At 36.6% G+C, this 16,643-nt stretch overlaps 1 protein-coding gene and 1 long non-coding RNA gene across 5 annotated transcripts in view; one reads left to right on the forward strand and one right to left on the reverse strand.

Annotated features, from left to right (window-relative positions):
* Positions 1–240: 240 nt before the first annotated feature.
* Positions 241–2,189, reverse strand: LOC119509805. Its single transcript, XR_005211793.1, has 3 exons — positions 2,078–2,189; positions 1,230–1,319; positions 241–362 (listed from the first exon to the last, which is right to left on the reverse strand). It is a non-coding gene; the product is annotated as an uncharacterized LOC119509805 (long non-coding RNA).
* Positions 2,190–2,334: 145 nt separating this feature from the next.
* Positions 2,335–16,643, forward strand: part of EEF1AKMT2 (EEF1A lysine methyltransferase 2) — a 78,337-nt gene continuing 64,028 nt past the window's right edge. For 3 of the 4 annotated variants that reach the window (XR_005211865.1, XR_005211866.1, XM_037804524.1), the window contains exons 1-3: positions 2,335–2,474; positions 3,712–3,777; positions 4,278–4,392. Coding sequence is in view for 1 of the 4 variants with exons in the window: in XM_037804524.1 (XP_037660452.1) it covers positions 2,368–2,474; positions 3,712–3,777; positions 4,278–4,392 (288 nt within the window). In the remaining 3 variants the exon portion in view is untranslated. Of the gene's footprint in view, positions 2,475–3,711; positions 3,778–4,277; positions 4,397–16,643 lie in introns of those variants that run through there. The other variant, XR_005211867.1, reaches the window with a different exon arrangement.

The following is a 16,643-nucleotide window of genomic DNA, read 5'->3' on the forward strand; positions in this document are numbered from 1 at the left end:
ATTGAGTTGAATATAATAAAAAGCAGCAATAAAAGTCTGGGGCTGGGAATGAGGATGGAGGTTGAAGTCACTAATAGTAAGAATGATGGCTAACATTTATTTAGCACTGACTCCATGTCACTTGCTGTTCTAAGCTCTTTACCCATCCAGTATATTGACTTATTTTATCTTACCAGCAATGCTCTTAAGTAGTCCTTTTAAACTCCATTTTACAGTTGAAGGCATGAAATAATGTTTTTTGAGCATTTACCACGTGCCAGATATGCAGGACTTCCGAGAGATTATCTCATTTCAGCTCTACAGCTGCCATGTATGAGAGGTGCCATCATTATCCTTGTTATACCGATGGACAAGATGAGGTCCTGAGAAGTTAAGAAACTTGCCCTAAGTCACCCTGGACTGGAGTCCAGCTCCAGAGCTGGGTGCTTTGCTCTCTTTTTCACTTGCTCACATAAGAGCAAGTGGTGTTGGGAAAACAAGGGGCTTTTCAAGAAGGGTGTGGTCAGCTACAGAGGGGCAAGGAAGGTGTAGCCTGGGACTTGACTTCTTTGGGTTTGGCTATTGGAAGAATTTGGGAAGTCTCGGAAGGGCAGTTGCAGAAGAGTTGTGGGTGAAGGGGCACCATGGAGTTGAAGAGGGAGAGGGAGATGGGCAGCCCACACTGCTTGCAAAGTTTCCCTCTCGCCTCTCATAATGAGCACCCGGTGGGAGGGACTGGGTTCCTTGGCACATTCCTGCTTCTCCCTGGTGATGGCTAGCTCTGCTTGGATTGAGCTTCTCCACCACCCACCAAGAAGCCCGTTGCCCTGGGTGATCAGAGGTGGTGCCCCACACAGCTTCTTGGACTAAACAGCCAGATTAATCCTGCTTGGAGCCAGAGATGGAACTCTGTATAAACTGTGGATTTCTCCAGGGTTCCATACTAACAATTGTTTATAGCTTTCATTGCACATTGCAAAAGCATTTTAAGTATTGGCGAAATACCAGGTTGAAGAAGGCCTTATCTTTCATGGATGTTTCTTAATTAGGACCCTAAAACTTCTAAGACCCACTCAGTCCAACTCAGGCTTGCCTTTGCTGGCATCTAGAATCTAGAGAAGATCAAAACACCCAGGGCAGCATTAATTGGCCACAGCATCAGGTGTGTTTATTACACCATAAGAAGGTTATTTACGCTCTGCCTTGAGTTCTTTAATCACTATAAACATGGATTCCCATCTGCCTCTCACCTTATTTTATCACCAGTGCTTGTCTGAAGATCTTGGAACACCTTGTATAGGTGGAGATGCATGTTCAGTCCTACTCAGGATTTCTGTGAGCTGCAAAAGTAATTGTTGATGCTACTTACCTCTAGGGACTTGTTAGTGTGCTTCTGTCTGTCAAGTCAACAGAAATGTGGTGTAGAAAACAGTTCATTTTGGTTGGAAGGCAGCTTGCCAGGGGCTTTTATGACCTTGCCTAGGACGTTGGACCACCAGTATTTCACTGCTGCTAAACAATAATTACACCAACAAAACCCTGAAGCCTTTGGGCCATGAGGTCTCTTGCATCATTACGCTTGGGGACTAAGAACACCTGTCAGACCAAGAAGCAGATGCTACCCCTAGTTCCCTGGCTAGGAGCTTCTTCCAGCACAAATCACTATTTCCAGCACAGTACAGGTGAGGAAACTGAAGACAGAGAAAGTGAGTTTGAGACAGGATCCCTGGTTAGGGGCAGGGCTGGGACAGGAGTCTGTGTATCTGGCCATCCCACTCCAGTGCTGTTTCTTCCACAACACACTGATGCCCATGACTCGCCTATTTTGAGGGAATGGTAAGGCATTCATTTCCTTGGGCATAAATTCCCATGCCCATCACTAGCATCAAGCCCGAAGAGGCCAGAATGCTATCTGCAAGGTCAGAATCCTAGCCACAAACGAAATTCGCCTTCCAGCTGGGCAGACAGAGAACTGGGATGGACTTCCCAAAGCTGCCCATGATTTGGACAGACGAGGCAATTTGTGCGTTTGGGTTGAGCAGTATCGGCTTCAGGTATTCAGTGTGGCTGCCCAACCGCCAGCCTTTTTCCAAAATACCTTGTAAGGTCCCTTACGAACAGCAGTCACCAAAAATAGTCGCGCTTAGCGGGGCACCTGGAAGAAGGGGGTGGATCTGATGCTGGCAGGAGGGAGCAGGGATAGGGAGGGGGTCCGCCCCGTCCACTCCAGTGCTAGAGGACCCGGGAGTAGATTCCGCGGACCTCCGCGCCGGGCATGAGCAGTAGAGAGGGCGGCCTCCCGCCGCCTAGAGGGGCCAGCTCGCACATCCGCTCTAGCGCCCCGCGTCTCTATGGCGGCCCCAACGGTCGAGCGGGGCGCCGGGAGAGATGAGCACTGGCCGTGACTGTGGCGGCGCTGGGCCCGCGGTGCGGTCCCGCGAGGGCAGTCGCGGAGAGGTTGGCTTCGCTCCGTCGGCGCTGGGCACCCGAGAGCAGTGAGTGGGCACAGGGCAGGGGAGGGTGGGCGGTGACTGGGCTCGCGGTGGGGCCGCAGGGGTCGGAGGGACGGGGACCCGGCGGCTCCGGCGGATGGGGAGGGGGCGTGACGGGAGGAAGCCTGAAGGGCCGCTGTGGGGTGACCAAGGAGGATGTGAAGGGGCGGCATCCCGAGGAGCCGCCTTGGGGGAGTTGAAGGAGTATTTGAAAGTCTGAAGACTGAGGGGTCGGGTTGAGGGGCTCGTGGTGTGCGGGACGGGCTCTGAAACTGTCGGGGCGTGGAGGAGGGTGGTCTCTAGGGGTCTCAAACGGGAGAGGCCGACTTGGGGAAAGGGAGACAGGGAGGGGCTAATGGATAGGGCGGGGGGCAAGAGAAGAGGCCCGGGAAGAACGACGGGGTGAGGGAGCCGAAAAGGCCAAAGGGACGAGGGCAGGGATCTGGGAGCTGGAAGGGGCGGGAATAGAGAAAAACCTGCAGAGGGAGCGAAGGCGTAGTGGGGCGTCTTTAGGTAGGAGAAAGTGATCTGACCCAGAACCCACTCAGTAAATACTGAATGATTTAATGGATGAATGAATGAATGAGAGGAACGGCCAGGAAGAGAGGTGAATTGGAGAGGTGAGAGGGAGCAGGGCTTCCAGAGAGATGAAGTAGGAAGAGAAAGCAAAAGATGAGGGGTGGGGGGGACTCCACTTAAGAGGAGTTAGAGATCATCCAAGGGAGGGTACAAAACAGGAAGAGGTGGAGACAAATAGCACAGGAGAGAAATGGGAAGGTTTAAGTATTAAACCTTAAACTTTAAAAACTTAATCTTTAAGCAGATCTTATCCTTGGTGAGTTCTATTATGAGTAACCACTGTACTGGTAGAAAATCCTTTTATCTGCGTATTTGAAAGTGAAGTGTGCCTTAATGAGGCTATGCCTGTACAAATTTGGAGGTCTGGGATTTAGAATTCCTTGGACAAGCACTTCTTTGTTTTTTTGTTTTTAAAGTTAAAATTTACATAGCATTTGTTATGTGTCAGGTATAGTTCTAAGTGCTTTACATGTTTATATTTAACTCTGCTTGCCCGTGTTTCATTCTTTTATAACAATAACTTGAGATGGAGCTGTGTCCATTTATTGATAACACTAATAATGTTTTAAACCTCTTTCATAAATAACTATAAATAACTCTGTAAAGCATTGGAAACAAATATATTTCATGAATCTTCCTTTGCATTTCATTCTTTGTATAGTTGGGATGCTGTTTATGAGAGAGAATTGCAAACTTTTCAAGAATATGGAGATGCAGGAGAAATTTGGTAAGTTAGAAAGAAAATGTAATTATGATCCAGAAGACTGTATAGATATACATTTTAAAAATTGCTTATACTAAAGAAAGATGGCTTAAAAATCTTGGGTACTCTAGACAGAGTTTAGCTTTCGTGGGCAGATTTAAAGTATCTCTCTTGTCTCTCTTAAATTTGCAAAGGTTATTAGGAAAATATTCTCATCTTTAGAGCTGCCTCTTCAATAAGCAATACCATTTTGAACCATCAATATGTGCAACTGTTAGTGTTAATGTAGAGCAGCATTAATTAGTAACATACTGGCTGTCCATTTTGCCCTACACTTGGAGGTGTTTTCTCTCAAATAACAATAGAGCATGAAACTTAAGCAGTTACAGATACAAATGTTATTTGCTACTTTCAATTTACTTAAAAAAAAAAAACTTAATTGGGCATATGGTGTAAACTTCTATTCTTACCCTTTGTCCTATATCCATTTGTTATTTGATTAGCTGATTCTCTGTTTCTAACAGGTTTGGAGAAGAGAGTATGAATCGATTAATAAGGTGGATGGAAAAACACAAGATCCCATTGGATGCCTCCATACTTGATATTGGAACTGGAAATGGTGTTTTCCTGGTTGAACTTGTTGGTACTTTTAATATTTATGTGTTAGTGCCACATATTAAATTGAAATAAAAAAAAAATTTGCAATTGGGGAGATTAACCATCTAAATATAAAGTAATAAAGCATTCATACCACTTACTCTGAGTAGCCACAAAAGGAGGCTGCATGGATTGTGAGAAAACACTGAGTGAGAATCCAGGGGCTCTGGGTTCTAGTCTTGGCCCTTCCAGCTATAGCCTTGACCTTGAAAAAGCACCTTAATTTCTTTGGGCTTCAGATCTTTCCTAAGGTTTAGACTACATGATCTCTATTGAATTTCTTCTAGCTATAAACTCTAAAATTCTGTATGTGTAAAAGGAACACAACTTTTTGCGACTCCAGTAGAACATATATAGCTTATCATTATCATAGGTGAGCATATGATTTGAAAAGAGCATTTTGCCCATCAAAACTGGGTTTTGATACAGATTCTATCATGTGCTAAACTGTTACCGATGTCTGCCTGTGGTGTGCTTGTTGTACAAGGTGCTATGGAGGAAGTGTAAAACTTAGGCTTTTACAGTCTCATTATTAAGGATATATACATGAAACTGAGGTTTGTTGAATGATTACCACTTGCCAAGCCTTGTGCTAGGCACTGACAACATGAACACTTAGGCCCTGTGCTTGAGTTGTTCCCAGTCTAACAGAGGAAGGGACTGACATATAGATGGACAGTTACACTACAGCTTGATGTGTGAAATAGATATACTGAGTATAGAAAAGGGAGTGGTTAACTTGGGGGAAGACTAAGAGGGAAGAATCTTGGAGGAGCTAAGATCCAAGTTGGATGAAGTTGCCAGGGCAGGATTGGGTGTGAGTGTGGGTGGGGGTGTAAAGAGGGAGAGAATTTCAAGCAGTAGAAACAGTATTTAAAGACCTGAAGGTTTAAGGCAGCACAGCATGTATGGGGCCTATAAATAATTTGGTAAATTGGAATATAAAGTATATGGGAGGTGGATAGAGATGAGGATTAAGTTAAAGGTAGGAGCATACATTATGCTGTGCTTAATAGCTTAGAGTTTTAGGTTATGGGGAGCATTAAAATATTTTAAGCAGTGGAATTTGATTAGAAAAGCTTGTAATAAATTTAAAAAAATTAGGTATAGCATAGGCACATTAAAATGCACAGATGATAAGCGTACCGTTCTATGAGTTATCATGGAGTGAACATACCATATAACCGTCACCTTGGTCAAGAAGTAGAATATTACAGAATTCTAGAAACTCCTCTATAACTCCTTTCTAATCTACTCTTTCCACTGTCTTCTAACCACTTTGAGTTGAAATGATAGATTAGTTTAGTCTGTTTTTTAATGTATCAGTGGAACTCTAGTTTATGTTCTTTTATTTCTGCTTTCACTCAAAAGTTTATATGTGAGATTCATTCAAGTTGTTGCATGTAGCAGTGGTTCATTCATTTTCATTGCTGTACAGTATTCCTTTGCATGGTTGTACAATTTTATTCATTCTGTTTATCTGTAGATTCTTTTGAGTTTTAATTTTTTACCTGTAGAGTCTAGTGGTTTATCCTTTGAGGCTAATAGTTTATTTGTAGATTCTTTTCAGTTCTCTGTATAGTTACTTACATTGTGAGTAATGACAGTTTTACTACTTCTTTTCCAATCACAAACATCTTTGCCTTCTTATTACACTGTTTAGGACCATTAGTAGAATGTTGAATTGATTGAAGGCATCCTTATTTTTTCCCTCTGTTTCAGAGAATGCTTTTGATACTTTACTATCAAAAAGCTATGATGTTAGCTTGTAAGGTTTTTTTGGTCAGTCTATATCAGATAGATTAAGGAAGTTTCCTTTTTTTCATAGTTTGCCAAGAGGGTTTGTGTGTGTGTGTTTCTCACAAACCTTATTGGATGTTATCAGATACTTTTTCTATGTCTGTTGAGATAATCATAGGATTTTTCTCCTTTAGTCTTTTAATGTTGGTGAATGATGTTGAATAGCTTTCAAGTGTTGAATGCATTTCTGCAATACACTCAACTTACATATTTCACTGGATTCAATTTGTTAATGTTTTGTTTAGGAGTTCTTCAGCTTTCACCATGAGAGATATTGACCCGTAATTTTCCTTTCTTGTAATGTTCTTGTCAAGTTTTCGTCTCGGGTTATGCTGGCATCATTCAGAGAGATTCTTTTCTTTGAAAGAATTTGTGTTGGATTGGTGTTACTTTTTCCTTAAATGTTTGCTGGAATTCACTGGTGAAACCACCCAGGTATGGAGTCTCTTTTAAGGGAATTTTTTCTTCTTTTTTAATGTAAAATTATTAAATGAACTAATATGCATGTAGAAATGTGAGCATGTCATAAGGGTCCAGCTTTTACGAAAACATCTTTGTGTGACCCGTGACCTTGATCAAGAAATAAAACATTGCCTGTACCATTTATACCTCCTTGTGCCTTCTGCTCATTCCCTTCCAAAGGTAACCACTGTTTTGACTTCTATCACCATATGTGAGTTTTGACTGTTTTTGATATTAGCTGTCATGGTATCTCATTGTGGTTTTAATTTGCATTTCCCTAATGCAATGGGCTAATGATATTGGGCATCTTTTCTTGAGTTTATTTGTCATCTGTATATCTTTAAAGAAATATTTGTTCATATCTTTTGCCCATTTTTTAATTGGCTCATTTGTTTTCTTATTATTGAGTTTTGAGGATTCTTTATGTATTTTGGATGCAAGTTCTTTGTCAGATCTGTGGTTTGCATATGCTTTCTCCCAGTCTGTGACTTGTTTTCATTCTCTTAATAGTATTTTCTGAAGAGCTGAAGTTCTAAATTTTGATGAAGTCCAGTTTATCAATTTTTTCTTTTATGGATTGTGCTTTTGGTGTCATATTAAATAACTCTTTGCCTAACCTAAGATCACAAAGATCTTCTGTTTTCTTCTTAAAGTCTTAATGTTTTACATTTAGGTCTAAGATCCATTTTTAGCTGATTTGTTGTGTAAGGTATGAGGTAAATTTTTTTTTTTTTTGCATCTAGTGATCTGGTTGTTCCACCACTCATTTGTTGAAAAGACTATCCTTTGTCTATTACGTTTAATTTTGACTATTTTTGACTTGTTATAAAATAGTGTTATCATGGTATCATTGTGTATACTTTTATTTTTGTTTGGGGATGGGAGAAGGGAAGGTGGGTCTTCCCCTGCCTTCTTTGCTGAACACTGATTTGTGAGATTTATCCCTGTTCATTCATTTTGTTGTGTGTAGCAGTAGATTGCTTCGTTTCTTTGCAGGATAGTATTTCAGTTACATGAAAATATCACAATTCATCCTTCACACATTCATTCATTTGGCTGTTGATGGACATTTGCTATGTTTCCAGTACTTGGTTATTATGAATAATGGTGCTATGAACATTCTTACGTATGATTTGATAGTGTATATATATGTATTAATTTTTGTTGGATATATACGTAGGAGCACAATTTCTGAATCATAGACGATGTGTTTGTTTAGCTTTAAAAGATACTGCTAAACAGTTTTCCAAAATGATTATACCAATTTATGCTTCAGCTGGCAGTGTATGGTAATTCATTTGCTCTTATATCCTTGCCAACACCTGGTCTTATCAGTTAAAAACGTTCAGTTACTCTAGTAAATATGTTGTGGTATCTCACTGTGGTTTTGTTCTCATCTCCCTGGTGTGTAAAGACATTGAACATATTTTCATATACTTTTTAGATATTTGGATATTCTATTTTTATGAAGTAATTTTTTAAGTTTTTTGGCTATTTAAAAATTGGATTGCCTATCTTTTTCTTATTGATTCATAGGAGTTCTTTATGTATTCTGGATACATGAACTTTGTATTGCAAATACCTTCATCCATCCATGACTTGCTTTTCACTCTCATAATAGTAGTGTCTTTTGATGAGCAGTTTTAAAATTTAGCTCAACTTTGATTTTTCATTCTCTTTTTAATGGCTAGTGCTTTTTGAATGCTGTGTAAGCTTTGCCTACTTAGAGTTATAAATGTTTTCCTATGTTTTCTTTTAGAAGCTTTATTGTTTTCCTTTTCACATTTAAGTCTATGTTAATTTTTGTGTATGTTGTGAGGTAGAGCTCAAGGATTATTTTTTTCTATATGAATATCCAGATAGCCCTGTACCATCTTTTTAAAAAGACCATCTGTTCCCACACAGTATTGTCGTGGCACCTCTTTTGTACATCAGATGATGGTTTATGTTTGGGTCCTTTTCTGGATTCTCTATTCTGTTCCTTTGGTATGTTTGTTTATCCTTATGCCAATACCATGCTGTCCTAATTACTGCAGTTCTATAAGTCTTCATATTTGTTTTTTTCCCCACTGTTGTCTTGTCTGTGGTTAGTTAGCTCTTTGCACAGTTATTTAAATTTTGGAATCATCTTATTACTTTTCAGAAAAAACTTTGGAATTTTGATTGGGATTGTGTTGACTCTGTAGTTCAGTTTGGTGAGGATTTATAGATTTACAGTGTTGAATCTTTGAAACCACCAACATGGTGTTTTTCTCCATTTATTTAGGTCTTTGTTTTCTCTCAATAATACTTTGTAGTTTTCTCTGTAGACGTTACATATCTTTTGTTAGACATTCCTAGGTGTTTGATGTTTTTTGCTGCAACTGTTATTGTTATGCTTTTAAAAATTTATTTTCTAATAGTTTTATTGCTGGTATATATTTATGTAAAAGATTTTTTTTTATATCGATCTTGTATCCAGTGACTTTGCTAAATTCACACATCAATTCTAATAGTTTATTTTTAGATTCTTTTGGATCTTCTACATATACAGCAAAGTCATGCACAAACAATAGTTTTATTTCTTCAGTTCCAATCTTAATATTTTGCTTATTGAAATACCTTTTTAAAGGCTCTCCAGTACAATGTTGAATAGAAGTGAAGGCAGGTGGTCTTGTAACATTGTCTCTTATAAGAGAAAAGCGTGTATATTTTCACTATTAAATATAATGTTAGCTGTAGGTTTTTATTGATTTTATCAGATTGAGGAAATTCCCTTCTATACCTAGTGTAAGAGTTTTAAATCATGAGTGAGTGTTGAATTTTATTGCTTTCTTTTAGATCCGTTTAGATGATCAGATGGTTTTTCTTCATTATTCTCTTAACGCTGAATTAATTTTTCAGGGGGAAGGTCCTTAATTGTTTAAATTGACATTTTTAGTGATGTAATTGTAGTTATTGATTTTTAAATATCAAAACAAACCTCCAATCCTGGAGTAAATCCAGTTTGGTTGTGCTGTATTATCCTTTCATGTCTTACTGGATTTGATTTGGTGGGATTTTGTTTAGAATGTATTGGCTTTAAGAGAGAGAGTGGCCAGTAATTTTCCTTTCTTGCAATTTTCTTGTAAGGTTTTTGTATCAAGGTTATGTTGACTTCAAAAAATGAGATGGGAAGTGTCTCTGCTTTTATTCTTTAGAAGAATTTCTGTAAGATTGGCTTTGTTTCTTCCTTAACTGTTTGGAAAAATTAAAGCTGACATCTGGATGTGGAGTTCTCTTTGTAGGAAAGTTTTACATTTTCATAGGTTTAGGACTATTCAGATTTTCGTTTTCTTTTTGAATCAGTTTTATTGTGTTTTTAAAGAAATGTATCCATTTTCTCTACATTTTCGAATTTATTGGCATAAAGTTGTTCATAATATCCTGTTACAAGTTTTAATTAATAAATAGTAAAATTGACTCTTTTTGTGTACAGTTCTATGTGTTTTAACATATGAAGAGATTCTTGTAATTGCCACCACAGTCAGGATGCAGAACATTTCCACCAAAGAAGCTTCCTCATCCTATCCTTTTGTTGTAGCACCTTCCTACTCTGGCAGCCATTGATCATTTCTCCATTACTAGTTTTGTCTCTTTGAGCCTGTCATATAAATGGAATCATGCAGTATGTAACTTTTTAGAGACTGCTTCTTTTACTCAGAATGTTTTTTTTTCACAGTTATTAAAATTATCTATAGTAAGTTTGATGACACCATAACAATTTTAGTAGTCTAAACATTGACAACTGACACAGGAGCAATATATCAAAATGATGGCTCCTTAAATCTTCATAGTTACATAGTGATAACTTACAAGTAATCCATCAATTAACTGTACTGAAGTATTAATGATAAGTTGTTTAAACAGCTGGAATTTTGCACGTTTGGCTATGTAAAACTTGATAATGCTGGCTTTCATTTGCAAAATCCATGTAAAAGGTTTAGATGCTGAGAAACATAGTTTAAAGTAATTTACATAAAATTTTATCATACATATACAAAAAATATTTTCCTTTAATATTTTCACATATCGTACAATGGGAAGCCGTTAAAATATTATGTAAACAGCCTAGTAAATAAATTATTATTTATCTTTCAGATCATATACTTTTTCTTTAAAATCTGTAGTCTTGTGATGTTTTTAAAACTAGATCTTGATTTAGATTTGACTCTTCAGTAGATCCTAGAGGAGATGACCTACAGCATCCAGATTCAAGCTCAGCAGCAGCTTCCTCTAGTTCTCTAGTTATATTTTTTTCCAACTGCTCCTGCTTCTTAATCAAGTAGGTCACCATGCTGCTGTTTGAAGGCCATGGGCTTGAAGAAGGAATTTCTAAGTTTTCTTCTGGAATAAGATTTCTATTGAGCACTAAATGATTATTAAAATTTCCAACACAAGATGGTTCCAGGACTGGCCTTGCAGTACAAGTGCTGACTAAATATCTGTTCTGCTGTTTCTCCATGAGAAATTTGTTGCTGATCTCTGCTAGATGCTCATTAGTCCTGTGATGATTATAAAAGACAAATGCTTAGCTTTTCACTTTTCCCTAAATGATGCCTCAATGACTTACATTTCTTAAGTTGCCATAACAGTAATTGGGATTGCACATTAAACAGTGATTTGACACTGAAATGTGTCAGATCATACCTACTACATAAAACTACAGTTTGAAAATTCTTTTAGCAAAGTACATATTCTAGTGTTCCTAACCAACAAATACTTCAAGTGAAGGCTGGAAGGGAGAGAAAATGTTCTCATTGTTGTCAATGGCCACCTTCTGGAATGGTTCCACTGACAAGAGTCTCGATCCCAGTAGAAACACCTGGGAGAGCTGGAGGGTCGCCCTGGACTAGGTCCGAAGGGGACCATCTGTTCCTCCCCCGGCTCAGTGGAGAAAGCCCTCAGAATGTTTTTTAAATTCATCCGCATTTTTTTGTTTAGAATTTGTTAGCTTTAAGAGAGAGAGTGGCCAATAATTTTCCTTTCTTGCAATTTTCTTGTAAGGTTTTTGTATCAAGGTTATGTTGACCTCAAAAAACGAGATGGGAATTGTCTGTTTTTATTCTTTAGAAGAATTTCTGTAAGATTGGCTTGATTCTTAAATGTTTGGAAAAAATTCAAGCTGACAACTGAATGTATATCATTCCTTTTTATTGCTGAGAAGTATTTTGTTGTTTGAGTGTACCACAGTTTGTTCTTCCATTCACTTGTTGAAGGACCTTTGGGTTGCCAGTTTTTGGCAGTTATGATTAAAGCTACTAGAAGTATCTCTATACAAGTTTTTGTATGAACATAAGTTTCATTTCTCTAGGGTAAATGTATGTTTAACTGTATAAGAAACTGCAAAACCATTTTTATGAATGGTTGTATCATTTTGCAATCCCATTTTGTGTATATGAGCACTGTTTGAGAGTTCCAATTGGTCCATAGCCTTGCTGACCCTTGGAATTGTCAGTAATTTTTTTTTTTTTTTTTTTTTTTTTAATTTTAGCCTTTCTCATGTGTGTAGTGGCATCTAATTGTGGTTTTGATTTATGTTTCCCTATGGCTTATGATCGTGAACATATTTTCATGTGCTCATTTGCCAACTGTACATCCTCTTTGGTGAAATTTCTGTTCAAATCCTTTGCCCATTTTTAAATTGGGTTTTTCGATTTCTTACTGTGTTGAGTTTTGAGAAGTCTTTATATCTTCTGGATATATGTTCTTTGTCTCATATGATTGCTGATGCTATCTCGCATTCTGTAGCTTATCTAGTCACCCTTTTAACATGGTGTTCTGTAGAACAAAATTATTTTTTTTAAATTCAGTTTTATTGAGATATATTCACATATCATACATCATCCGTGGTGTTCAATCAACTGTTAACAGTACCATCATATAGTTGTGCATTTATCATGTCAATCTATTTTTTGAACATTTTCCCCACATCAGAAGAAGTAAAAATAAGAATAAAAAATAAAAATAAAAACACCCAAATCATCCCTCCCTACCTATTTTTCATTTAGTTTTTGTCCCCATTTTTCTACTCATCCATCCATACACTGGATAAAGGGAGTGTGATCCACAAGGCTTTTACAATCACACTTTCACCCCTTGTAAGCTACATTGCTATACAGTCGCCTTCAAGAGTCAGGGCTACTGGGTTGCAGTTTGATAGTTGCAGGTATTTACCTCTAGCTATTCCAGTGCATTAAAACCTAAAAAGGTTTATCTATATAGTGTGTAAGAATGTCCACCAGAGTGACGTCTGAACTCCATTTAGAATCTTTCAGCCACTGAAGCTTCGTATTGCCTCATTTCAGAGCAAAATATTTTAATTTTGATGAAGTCCAATTTATCAAGGTTTTCTTTTATGTATTGTGCTTTTGCTATAATGTCCAAGAACTCTTTGCCTAATCCCAAGTCACAAAGATTTTCTTCTATTTTTTTTCTTCTTAAAGTTTTATAGTTTTATCTTTTACATTTGGATCTGTGATCCATTGGGTTAATTTTTGTATAAAATTTGAGACTTTGATTATTTTTTTGGCATATAGATCTCTGATTGTTCCAACACCATTTGCTGAAAAGACTAGCCTTTCTTCATTTAATTGCCTTTTCACCTTTGTAAAAAAATCATTCAGCCATAATTGTATGGCTGAATTTTGGACTCTCTTTCATTGAAGTATGTGTCCAACCCTTTGCTATTACCACACTGTCTTGATTAATATAGCTTTGTAGTAAATCTTAAAGTTGGGTTCTATGAATCTTCCACATTTATTCTTTTTCTTTTTTTTTTAATAATTCAGTTTTATTGAGATGTATTCACATACCATGCAGTCATACAAAGCGTACAGTCAGTTGTTCACAGTACCACCATATAGTTGTGTGTCCATCACCAAAATTAATTTTTGAACATTTTCATTACCACACACACAAAAGTGGTAAGAATAAAAATTAAAGTGAAAAAGAATAATCAAAGTAAAAAAAGAACACTGGGTGCTTTTTTTTTTTGCCCCTGATTTTCTACTCATCCATCCATACACTGGACGAGGGGGAGTGTGATCCACATGGCTTTCCCGATCACATTGTCACCCTTGATAAACTACATTTTTATACAATCATCTCACACTTATTCTTTTTCAATATTGTTGTAGCTATTCTAGTTCTTTTGCCCTTCCACATACTTTTGGAATAATTTTATCTAAATCTGCAAAATATTTCTCCTGATATTTTGATTGAAATTGGACTAAATCTATACTTTGAGGAAAACTGACATCTTTACTATCTTGAGTCTTCCAATTCATAAACCTGGTATGTTTCTTCATTTATTTACGTCTTTGATTTCTTTCATCAGTGCTTTGTAGTTTTGTGCATTCTAATTCTGTCATATTTTTTAGATTAATACCAATATATTGAATTTTGGGGGGCTATTTTTGGAGCTTTTTGAAATTCATTTTCTACTGGCTTACTGCTAGAAATTTAGTTGATTTTTGTATGTTGACTTTGTGTCCTCTACCTTGCACTTACTAGTTCTTGCAGTTTTTTTGTGGATTCCTTGAGGTTTTCTATATAGAGAAATGTATCATCTCTGAAAAGGCACAGTTTTATTTCTTCCTTTTTGATCTGTCTGCCTTTTGTTTATTTTTCTTGCCAAATTACACTGGATAGGGCTTCCAATAAACTGTTGAATAGTAGTGGTGGGAGTGGGCATTCTTGTTTTGTTCCTAGTCTTGGGGGAAAGCCTTCAGTTTTTTGCCATTAATTTTGATGTTAGGTGTAGGTTTTTTGTAGATGCCTTTTATCAGGTTGAGAAAGTTCCCTTCTATTCAAGAATGGATATTGAGTTTTGTCAAAAAACTTTTTTTGCCATCAATGAATATGATTTTTGAGGGTTTTTTTTTTTTTTTTTAAAGATCATTAATATGTTGGACTATATTGCTTCATATTCAGATATTGACCCAACATTGCATTTCTGGGATAAACCCCTTTTGATCATAGTTTATTGTTCTGTTTTTTTACTGGATTCAATTTGTTAATATTTTGTTGAGGATTTTTGCAGGTATGTTCATAAGGGATTTTAGTCTGTGGTTTTCCTTTCTTGTACTATCTTTGCTTGGTCCCAGAGCAATGCTAGCCTCATAAAATGTGTTGGGAACTGTTCCCTTATCTTCTGTTTTTTGAAAAGATTGTGTAGAATTGGAGCTATTTCTTCCTGAAATGTTTGCTAGAAATCACCAATGGAACGCTCTACCTTGGGGATTTTTCTGAAGATTTGTAAGTATGAATTCAATTTCTTTAATGGTTATAGGATTGTTTAGGTAATCTGTTTAATTTGGGTAGTTTCTGGTTTTGAGGAATTGGTCCATTTTGAATTTATGCGCATATGGTTCCTCATAGTATGTATCAGGAGTCTGTAGTGATGTCCTTCCTTTCTCAACAATGGTAATTTGTGTCTTCTCTCTTTTTTTCTTTGTCAGTTGTACTAGAGATTTATCTTTTTCCTTTTTTAAACTTTATGTCATTTCACAGAACCAGCTTTTGTTTTGACTTTTTCTGTTTTTCTGTTTTCAATTCCATTGAGTTTTGCTCTTTATTATTTACTTCTTGCTTTTGACTTATTTTGCTCTCATTTTTATAGTTTTTTTTAAGGTGGAAGCTTAGAATATTTATTTGAGATATTTCTTTACTAATATAAATATTTAATGCTATAAATGTAGCTCACAAATTTTATATACGTTGTATTTTCATTTTCATTCAGTTCAAAGTATTTTCTAATTTTCCTTGAAACTTCTCTTTGATCCATGGATTATTTAGAGTTCTGTTGTTTAATTTTAACTGTTGGAGATTTTTCTGTTATCTTTGATTTGATTATGGTCTGAGATGATACTTTATATGATCTAAATTTCTCTAAATTTATTAAGTTTTGTTTTATGATCCAGGATATGTGTTTATCTTGGTGAATTTTTCATGTGCACATGAAAAACATTACGTATTTTGCTGTTGTTGGGTCGAGAGTTCTATAAATGTTAGATTTGGTGTTTGATGGTATTGATCAGTTCTTTGTTGATTTTCTTCTACTAGTTCTATCGGTAACTGTGAGAGAAGTGTTGAAGTTTGTCTATTTTTCCTTTCATTTCTGTCCATTTTTGCTTCATGAATTTTGAAGCTCTGTTAGGTACATCCCCATTTAGGATTGTTATTACTATTAACATTTTTTGGTGAATTGACCCTCTTGTTGTATTATGTTGTTCCTGTTTATCCCTTGGGTGGATTTTCTTTGCTTTGAACTCTACTTTAACTGATGTTAGTCATAAAGAAAGCCATTTCAGCCTTCTTTCTTTTTTTAAAATTGAGATATAATTCACATACCATAAAGTTCACCCCTTTAAAGTATACAATCAGTGGTTTTAGTAACTTCACAAATTCATGCAACTCTCACCACTATATAAATTCCAGAATATTTTCATCTTCCCCAAAAGGAACTCTGTACCTGTTAACAGTCACTCCCCATTCCCCCCACCTCTAGTCCATTTCTTTTTGTCTATCATGGATTTAACTGTTCTGGAGAATTCACAAAAATGTAATCATACAATATGTGGCCTTCTGTATCTGGCTTCTTTCATGTGGCATAATGTTTTCAGGGTTCATCCATGTTGTGGTATGTATCAGTACTTTCCTTTTTATGGCTGAATAATATTCCATTGTATGGATACATGACATTTTGTTTATTGTTAATTGACTGATAGACACTTAGGCCAAGACTCCTATTGTATGTACGTTAGCTCTCTTTTTCCATATTATGTCTTTTATGTTTCTTTTTGTTTTTAATTTTCCATCTTTGTGTCATTCTGTGCTTAATAGGGGTATTTTCTTCTGACTTTTCTTCCAATTCAGTTCACTAATTCTTTTTGTGGCTGTGTCTAATCTGTTATTAAGCCCATCCTTTGAATTTCTTAATTTAATTATTG

This window comes from Choloepus didactylus, chromosome 15, assembly GCF_015220235.1.
Source record: "Choloepus didactylus isolate mChoDid1 chromosome 15, mChoDid1.pri, whole genome shotgun sequence".
NCBI lineage: Eukaryota > Metazoa > Chordata > Mammalia > Pilosa > Megalonychidae > Choloepus > Choloepus didactylus.